The sequence below is a fragment of the Eriocheir sinensis genome, chromosome 52 (genome assembly GCF_024679095.1).
Source record: "Eriocheir sinensis breed Jianghai 21 chromosome 52, ASM2467909v1, whole genome shotgun sequence".
In the NCBI taxonomy this organism is placed as follows: domain Eukaryota; kingdom Metazoa; phylum Arthropoda; class Malacostraca; order Decapoda; family Varunidae; genus Eriocheir; species Eriocheir sinensis.
In genome coordinates this window covers 6,577,543-6,587,542 of record NC_066560.1, presented here as the reverse complement: position 1 = coordinate 6,587,542, position 10,000 = coordinate 6,577,543, and the positions used below count along the sequence as shown (strand labels likewise).

Sequence of the window (10,000 nt, the reverse complement as noted above, 5' to 3'; positions counted from 1 at the left end):
GGTGTAGGGAAATTATGGTGATGAAATATGGTGATGTATGGTAGTGATGGTGGTGGTGATGATATAAGGTGGTGGTGGTGGTGTATGGTGATGTATGGGAGTGATGGTGATGAAATATGGTGATGTATGAGGGTGACAGTGATGGTGGAACACAATGACGCAACACCCCTCCCCTCCCCCCTCCTCCCCCTCCCCCCCTTCACCAGTACCCACTTACTAGCAATAACCGTGACTCACCCACTTAACACCCCCCTACCCCCTTCCTCCCCTTCACCCCCCCCACCCACCCCTCTTTCGTACCCTTCTTTGGGCCTATAGAGATTGGTGTATGTATTGGCCTCTGAATGTTTGTGTGTTTGTTTGTGTTTGTTTTGTTTACGTTGGGAGTGTTGGTGTTAGTGTTTGCGCGTGTGTGTGTGTGTGTGTGTGTGTGTGTGTGTGTGTGTTGAAAGTGGCGTGTTTGCAGAGGGGAAAAATAAAGAAAAGGAAATGGAAGAAAAGAAGAAGAAAAGGAAAAAAATAGTGACGTGTGGAAATAATGAGAAAAAATAAATGAAAAAAAAAACGATGTGAATGATTAGCTCAGTGAAAAGAATTGAAGCTTAATATTAACGAACACACACACACACAAAAAAAAACGCGAATTAGAACCAAGGTGTGACTATAAAAAAAGTGAATGTAAAACGAGAAAAAAAAGGTGAATCAAAAAGGTGTTCATATTGTTATCACGCTTCAGTGAGAGGAAATAAAACATAAACTAACAAAAAAATAAAAGTTCACTGAATCAACAACGAAAACAACAAAAAAAACGAAATCGGAAACATGAAATTAAATGGCACGAAACGACAGGCAAAAAATAGTTTACATGCTTCCGTTTATTTATTTATTTTATCGTTTGTTTTGAGTCGGTAATAAATGGCGTCTCAGGGAAGGAGAGCTTTTTTTTTTTGTTTTTTTTTGAGTCGGTAATAAATGGCGTCTCTTAGGGAGGGGGAGTTTTTGTGCACGTCATAGAAAGGAGGAAATATCGACGAAGGAAGGTTGTTTTTATTTCGCCTTATGTGAAATCGAGGCCCGTGTGCTCAGACGCTTTCGGCCCTCACAATCAATACTTCCAAAGCCCACAAAGGAGATGATTCGGGTTCTCATTAGTGCCTTATCACATTCATGGCGCAGAAGCCTTGCCAAACAATAATTAAACTTTAAAATCCATATCCTTATCCTTATCCTTCTCTCTGTTCCTTTATCTCCAGTTTCCTTTCCGGCCGTTCTATCTCTGCGGTGGTAGACGGCCACTGTTCTTCCCCTAAACCTATCAACAGTGGCGTTCCACAGGGCTCTGTCCTATCACCCAGTCTCTTCCTGTTATTCATCAATGATCTTTCTATAACAAACTGTCCTGTCCACTCATACGCTTACGACTCCACTCTGCATTATTCAACTTCTTTCAACAGAAGACCTTCTCAACAGGAATTACATGACTCCAGACTGGAGGCTGCAGAACGCTTAACCACAGACCTTGCTATCATTTCCGATTGGAGTAAAAGAAACCTTGTGTCCTTCAATGCCTCAAATACCCAATTTCTCTACCTATCAACTCGACACAATCTTCCAGACACCTATCCCCTCCTCTGCGATAACACTCAGCTGTCACCTTCTTCAACACTAAATATCCTCGGTCTATCCTTAGCTCAAAATATCAACTGGAAACTTCACATCTCTCTTACTAAATCAGCTTCCTCGAGGTTGGGCGTTCTGTATCGTCTCCGCCAGTTCTCCCCCGCACAGATGTTTTCCATTTATAGGGGCCTTGTCCGCCCTCGTATGGAGTATGCATCTCACGTGTGGGGGGGCTCCACTCACACAGCTCCCTTGGACAGAGTAGAGTCTAAGGCTCTTCGTCTCATCTGCTCTTCTCCACTTACTGATAGTCTTCTACCTCTTAAATTCCGCCGCCATGTTGCATCTCTTTCTATCTTCTATCGATATTTTCATGCTAACTCCTCTTCTGAATTTGATAACTGCATGCCTCCCCCCCTCCCGCGGCCTCGCTGCACACGACTTTCTACTCATGCTCATCCCTATACTGTCCAAACCCCTTATGCATCTCCATTCTTTCATCCCCTTCACTGGTAAACTGGAACAGTCTTCCTTCATCTGTATTTCCTCCTGCCTATGACTTGACCTCTCATTTGGCTATTCTTTACTGTGATCTATTATGGGAGCAGCGAGTAGCGGGCTTTTTTTTTTTTTTTTTTTTTTTTTTGGCCTTGAGCCGTGTCCTTTGATGTAAAAAAATAAATAAATAAATAAAATAAAAAATCTTCAATGTATCGGACTGCCATTACTACTTCGCAAGGCCACAGACAAGATTAACAGGGTTCTCATACGTGTTTTCTCGTTCAAGGTGCAGAAGCCGAGTAAGACCATCACCAGCATCATAAAACAAGTCTGTGGAAATCCCAACAACTTCTAGGAGAGGCTTTAGCAATGTACAGAGGCGCCGATACGTTTGAGCATACATAGAGCTTTTGTGTGTGTGTGTGTGTGTGTGTGTGTGTGTGTGTGTTGTTGCCCTTGAGCTGTGTCCTTTGATGTAAAAAAAAAAATCTTCAACGTATCGGGTCCCATTACTAATTCCTGCTACCCATGGAAATACCCACAACACTACGAAAGCCTTATCAGATGTGGGTTTGTGAATGTGGGCCTTTAGGACGTGACTTATGTTTTGTATCACGTATGTCAGGGCTGCAACTTTATAATTATGGACGGTAGTTGGTGTATACATGTAATTAATGGTGTTTTTATTTTATTCCTGACAGTGAAAAGTGAAGAAAAATTTAAAGTGAGTGACAGTGACCCAGTGAAATAAAGTGAAGGAAGGAAAGACTACTACAACTACTACTACTACTACTACTACTACTACTACCGCTACTACTACTACTACTACTACGACTCGGAAGTGATAGAAGGTAGTAGTTAACGCATCACCAACCTCACCATCACTACAACAACAACAACAACAACAACAACAACAACAACAACAGAAGAGATGGAAAAGAAGCATCGGTGGTGGTGGTGGTGGCGGTGATGGTGAAGACTTTTCCACCGATGATGATGATGACGGTGATGGTGAAGGTGGGCTGAGTGAGTCGCGCCCGGAGTCAGCGTAGAGGTGAAGGCCGCTGCGCCCAGCCTCCCAGCACCATGTGAGTCAGCTCCCCGCAAGTGCTGACGGGTGCTGACTGCTGCTGCTGTCGCCCACCCACCTACCTACTCACTCACTCCCCCAGCGCCGGTGAGTCATGAATAACCTGTTGAGTCAGCGGGAAAAGGGAGATAGACCGATTGAAAGACTGATAGATACATAGGTAGATAGGTAGGTAGGTTGGTAGGTAGGTAGGTAGAGGCAGAAGGAATAGGGTGAGTCAGTCTTTGGTGAGTCACTGAAGAGAAGGGAATGAATGAGGGGAGAGGAAGAGGAAGTATCGGTGAGTCCCCTTGAGTCATTCGGTGAGTCAGAGAGAGAGAGAGAGAGAGAGAGAGAGAGAGAGAGAGGGGGGGGGGGGAGGGGGGCGTTGTGTTATTACGAGGGGAGAAAAGGAATAAAAGGGACAGTTAATGGGAAGGGGAGGGGAGGAAAGGGAGGAGGAAGAAGGGGAGGGGAGGAACGGAGAGGGAGGGAGGAAGAACGGGAGAAAGGGGGATGGAAGATACGGAGGGGAAGAGAGAGAGAGAGAGGGGGGGGGGGGCAAAAGGGGAGAGGGAGGAAAGGAGGAAAAGAGGGAGAGAGAGTGAGGGAAGTGTAATTACAAGTGTTATGAGATGGCCACCTGAGGAAGGGAGGAGGGAGGAGATGGAGGAATAGGGAGGGGAGAAGAAGGGAGAGAGATTAAGGGGGGGGGAGAAAGGGAAGAAGGGGAGGAAGGCTATGGGGAGAAGGAAAGATAAGGAAAGGGGAGAAGGATATGGAGAAGTGGGAACAAAAGAAGTGAAGAGGATGAGGAAAGGAAAGAAGGGAGATTAATTAAAGAGGGGAGGGCGAGGGAAGGAAGGATAAAGAAGGGGGAGAGGAAAAAGGAAAGAAAGGGAGAGGGACATGGCGGTAGGGAGCAAAGGAAGGGGAGAGGAAAAGAAAAGAAGGGAGAGAGGAGAAAAGTTAAGAGGAAGGGGAAAGGATAAGGGAAGAAGAGGGAGAGGAAGGAAGGAAGAAAGAGGAGAGGGACATTGAGGGGTGAGAGCAGAGGAAGGGGGGAGGGGAGAAGGGTCAGTGCATGCAGGAAGGGGAGAGGAGCTTAGCAAGGGGAGGAAGGGAGGGGAGGATGAGGGGAGAGAGAGAGAGAGAGAGAGAGAGAGAGAGAGAGAGAGAGAGAGAGAGAGAGAGAGAGAGGTGGGGGGAAGCAGCAATCAGAGTGGAAAGGGAGGAGGAGGAGAAGGAGGAGGAAAGATAAGTACAAGGTTGTCATTTGAGATAAAGCGTGGGAGGAAAAGAGAGTGAAAACTTATCAGAGAGAGAGAGAGAGAGAGAGAGAGAGAGAGAGAGAGAGAGAGAGAGAGAGAGAGAGTACCGTTTATGATATACAATGATGTTTCCGCCTGACTGCATTTTCCCATCGCGGTTAGGAACACACACACACACACACACATCTGTCACTGTATGAAAGAGACAGATAACAAGAAGAGGAAACAAAACAACACTACAATAGATGACAGCAAAAACAAAATACTAAAAAAAAATGGAATAAAAGAACCCAAAAGGAGAAAGAAAAGGAAGAATAGACAAAATAATACAATCTGAATGAGTAGCGAAGTATTTAAAGAAAGGATCATATAAGTAAAGGCAACAATATAAACTCTAGCTCTTGCAGTCTTCCTATGTTCTTATGTTCTTGTAGCTAAACCAAACTATAGACACATCGAAGAACAAGAAAGAAAGAAATATATACATAGTTTCCAATGTCTTATAAGTGGAAGAGTGCAGCAGTAGATGATCCCGATGCCTTTTAAGTGGAAGAGGGCAATAGTAGATGATCCCAATGCCTTTTAAGTGGAAGAGGGCAACAGTAGATGATCCCGATGCCTTTTAAGTGGAAGAGGGCAACAGTAGATGATCCCGATGCCTTTTAAGTGGAAGAGGGCAATAGTAGATGATCCCAATGCCTTTTAAGTGGAAGAGGGCAACAGTAGATGATCCCAATGCCTTTTAAGTGGAAGAGGGCAACAGTAGATGATCCCGATGCCTTTTAAGTGGAAGAGGGCAATAGTAGATGATCCCAATGCCTTTTAAGTGGAAGAGGGCAACAGTAGATGATTCCAATGCCTTATAAGTGGAAGAGGGCAGCAGTACATGATTCCAATGCCGTATAAGTGGAAGAGTGCAGTAGTTGATGAGGCAAGGAGGAAAATGGAGACTACGAGGATGACCTAGCTGATAAGACGATAAGAGGGACTCGTTAAGAAACTAATTAACACGTACGAGAGAGAGAGAGAGAGAGAGAGAGAGAGAGAGAGAGAGAGAGAGAGAGAGAGAGAGAGAGAGAGAGACTGACTAGCTGATGGAGAAATAAAGAAGTTGATAGATAAACAGATGCATATATATAAATAGACACAAAAATTAATAGATAGATAGATAAGTAGACATAGATAAATACATAACTACCTATATAGATCGATAGAGAAAGACAAATAGAAAGGTAGATAAATAGATTGACAGATAGACAGATAATGCAGAGATATTTAGATAAAGAAATAAATATACAAAGACTATCTAAAGGAATAGACATATAAATAAACAAATAAACAATAGATAGAAACACCAAAATTAAGTACACACATATACAACCCGAAATCCAGGCAGCTAACCACATCCCATTTTCTTTTAACCCCAAATCGAGGCAGCTAATCACATCCCATTTTCTCTCAACCCCAAATCCAGGCAACTAACCACATCCCATTTTCTCTCAACCCCAAATCGAGGCAGCTAATCACATCCCATTTTCTCTCAACCCCAAATCGAGGCAACTAACCACATCCCATTTTCTTTCAACCCCAAATCGAGGCAACTCACCACAACCCATTTTCTTTCTCCCCAACAGCGTGTAGTGGTGGTGGTGGTGGCGGTGGGCGGACGGCAAACTAACCTAAACCGAACCAACCACGGAAGGAGGAGAAAAGAACCCGAAAAAGAGGCGAGAATCGAAGCAAGAAGAGATGGGCATGGTGGAGGTCGGCCTGAGAGTGGTGAGGGGGCCGGACTGGAAATGGGGCGAACAGGATGGAGGGGCAGGGCACGCGGGGACGGTGGTGGAGGTGGGTCGTCCGGGCTCGTCCACCACCCCCGACAGGACAGTGGTAGTGCAGTGGGACGCTGGGGCAAGGACCAACTATCGCGTGGGTTACCAGGCTGCCCACGACCTGACCCTGCTGGATAATGCTCCGATTGGTGAGTTGTGGTGACTGGTTGTAGTTTGGGTTGATTGCTTTTGTTGTGGTTGTTAATGTTGTAGTTCTTATGTTAGTTTTTTGTTGTTGTAGTGGTGGTTGTTACTGTTTTCGTTATGTTGTTGCTATTGTGGTTGTTTTCGTGGTTGTGATTGGTATGGTTGTGGTTGTGGTTGTTTTGGTTGTAGTGGTAGTAATAGTAGTTGCTGTTGTGGTGATGATAGCTTTGTTGTATTTTTCATCTATTTTTTCCTTCCCGTCTTTTTTAATAATTTCTTTGTCGCCTTCCTTATCTCTGGCGTGTCTAGTGACGTTTGTGTCTGTCTGTCTGTATGTATGTCTTTCTTTAGTCTTGTACATATCTTATCCTTTTTTTATTTCATTGCTCTTTCTTCTTTTTCACGGTCATTCTTTATTTTCATTCTTTCTGGTTCTTGTTTTATTGTTCTCGTTCTTCTTTTCTTGTACTCCCTCCTCCTCCTCCTCCTCCTCCTCCTCCTCTAATTGCTCTCGTCCTCATTTACGGAAAGCTTTTTATTTTCCATTTTTACTTCTATTATTTTTCTGTCCTTCAGTCATTATTCTTTTCTCTTTCTTCTTCCTTCCTTCGCCCTTGTCCTCATTTTCTTCATTCTTCTCCACGTTCCTCTTTTTCCTCCTCCTCCTCCTTCTGTTCTTTTCATGCAGTAATAGTTATAGTGGTAGTAGTAATAGTAGTAGTAGTAGTTGGAGGAGGAGGAGGAGGAGGAGTAATACATTCGTTTAAAATAAGTTCGGTCCAAGTACAAAGAGAGATAAGATTGCAAAAACGTGAGGTCGAGAGAGAGAGAGAGAGAGAGAGAGAGAGAGAGAGAGAGAGAGAGAGAGAGAGAGAGATTGATTGAAACTTTTATTCACAAACACATCTGAGAGAGAGAGAGAGAGAGAGAGAGAGAGAGAGAGAGAGAGAGAGAGAGAGAGAGAGAGAGAGAGAGAGAGGAACAGGAAGGATAAAGATAGGACAGGAAAGACAGAGAGGAGGAGAGGATGGAGGAGGAAGAGGAAGGGAGGGGGAGAAGAGGAAGGGAGGGAGGAGGAGAGGATGGAGAAGGAGGAAGGGAGGTACGTTTGCATGACTGACTGACTGACCGACTGGCTGACTAATGCACTGACTGACTGACTGGCTGACTAATGCCCTGACTGATTGGCTGGTTGACTGACTGACTGACTGACTGACTGACTAATGCACTGACTAACTGACTGACTGGCTAACTGACTGACTAATTGATTAACTGACTGGCTGGTTGACTGACTGACTGACTGACTGACTGACCGGCTGACTAATGCACTGACTGACTGATTGACTGACTGACTGACTGGCTGGTTGGTTGACTTACTGACTGACTGGTTGAGTGACTGACTGACCGGTTGATTGACTGACTGAATGACCGGCTGACTAATGCACTGAATAACTGACTGGCTGGTTGACTGGCTGACTGACTGGTTGACTGACTGACTGAGTTACTGACATTAACTGGGTGCGAGATAGTGATAAAGTCTCTCTCTCTCTCTCTCTCTCTCTCTCTCTCTCTCTCTCTCTCTCTCTCCAATTCTGGTGATTCATTTGCTGATGTTTAGGTTTCTGAGAGAGAGAGAGAGAGAGAGAGAGAGAGAGAGAGAGAGAGAGAGAGAGAGAGAGAGAGACTTGTGACTTATTGAGGTTGACCATAACGATTTAACCACATCATTCAGAGAGAGAGAGAGAGAGAGAGAGAGAGAGAGAGAGAGAGAGAGAGAGAGAGAGACAACGCACTACTGGGATAATAAAGTCATACCAACAAGATAAAAACAATGGGTACTGCGTTTTGCCCCTCACACACACACACACACACACACACACACACACACACACACACACACACTTGACCCCTTTGCTGTACGCTTAAATGGTATAATTGTATTGCAAGTGACAAGGATATGGACACTTTGTTTGTTTGTATGTTCGTATATGTTGTAGTAGTAGTAATAGTAGTAATTGTTGCTGTTGTTGTTGTTGTTGTTCCTGTCATTGTTAAACGTTTTTTTTTTATCTGTAATACGACCTTTCCTACTTTATTATCTCTCTCTCTCTCTCTCTCTGGTGCCGACAATTGAGACAACCTTAATCTGTCTGTGGCCGCTATTCACAGTGTCCCTGTCAGTGTGTGTGTGTGTGTGTGTGTGTGTGTGTGTTTTAGATCGTATACGTACAGAGGGAACTTAAGACAAACCACCGTGACCAGGAAGTGAAACATTCTCTCTCTCTCTCTCTCTCTCTCTCTCTCTCTTGTATTCTATAGGTCAATTTAAAAGGTTATATTAATTCCTGTGACAATATTAGAACATTATTATTATTATTATTATTATTATTATTATTATTATTATTATTAGTAGTAGTAGTAGTAGGAGGAGGAGGAGTAATAGTAGTAGTAGTGGTGGTGGTGGTGGTGGTGGTGATGGTGGTGGGTGGCAACAGTAGTTATGTGCAATTATGACCATATTGTCTGAGAGAGAGAGAGAGAGAGAGAGAGAGAGAGAGAGAGAGAGAGAGAGAGAGAATTAGAAAGGGAGAAGGGAAGTTGTGAATCAGAGTATGCATGGTTGATGGAGTGGGGAGAGAGAGAGAGAGAGAGAGAGAGAGAGAGAGAGAGAGAGAGAGAGAGAGAGAGAGAGAGAGAGAGAGAGAGAGAGAGATTTACCGGAAACGTGAAAACAATGGCAATATAATCCTCGCAGCGAAACAGGCCAGAGAGAGAGAGAGAGAGAGAGAGCGCATCCGGAATGGAAGAGGGAAAGTGTGGAGCATATTAATGGAGAGGAAGGAAGATAAACAAACAAACAAACAAACAAACAAACAAACAAACAGGACACGCCTTTAGGAAGTATTGGTGTCATCATCGTGGCCAGAAGAAGAAGAAGAAGAAGGAAAAGAAGAAGAGGAGGAGGAGGAAGAAGAAGAAAAAGAAGAAGATAAAGAATAAAAACATCAACATCAACAGCAAAAGCAACAACAACAGCATGAACGAAGAAGAAGAAGATGAAGAAGAAGAAGAAATAAAATAAAGAAAAGAAGATTAAAAGAACAGGATCATCATCAACAACAACAACAACAGTATGAACTAGGACCTAGATAAGATAAAGATGATGATAATGATGAAAATGAAGAAGGCAAATAACATGAAAGATGATGATGGTGTTAAGAATGCAAATAAGAGAAGGAGAGGAAGATTCCCTGAAGAAGGTAATGAAGAAGGAAAAGAAGAGGGTAAGAAAAAGAAGAAAAAGAAGGAGGGAAGACAAGGCAATGAAAGAAAGAGCAGAAGAAAGGGAGATGGAAGAGGGAAGAAAAAAAGAAGAAAAACAAGAGAATAAAAGAAAGAGGAGATGGAAAAGGAGATGGAAGAGGGAGGAAAAAAAGAAGAGGGAAAACAAGAAAACAAAAGAAAGAACAGAAGAAAGGGAGATGGAAGAGGAAGAAAGAAAAAAAGAAAAAAAAGAAAAACAAGAGAATAAAAGAAAGAACAAGAAAAGGAGATGGAAG

General features: G+C 43.5%; 1 protein-coding gene across 2 annotated transcripts in view; it reads left to right on the top strand.

Annotated features, from left to right (window-relative positions):
* LOC126982988 (E3 ubiquitin-protein ligase MIB2-like) overlaps positions 1 to 10,000 on the top strand; it is a 45,822-nt gene that overhangs the window by 17,182 nt on the left and 18,640 nt on the right. For both annotated transcript variants that reach the window (XM_050835380.1, XM_050835379.1), the window contains exons 2-3: positions 2,823 to 3,298; positions 6,096 to 6,442. In XM_050835380.1, the coding sequence (XP_050691337.1) occupies positions 6,211 to 6,442 (232 nt within the window). In that variant the 5' untranslated portion in view covers positions 2,823 to 3,298; positions 6,096 to 6,210. The remainder of the gene's footprint in view (positions 1 to 2,822; positions 3,299 to 6,095; positions 6,443 to 10,000) is intronic.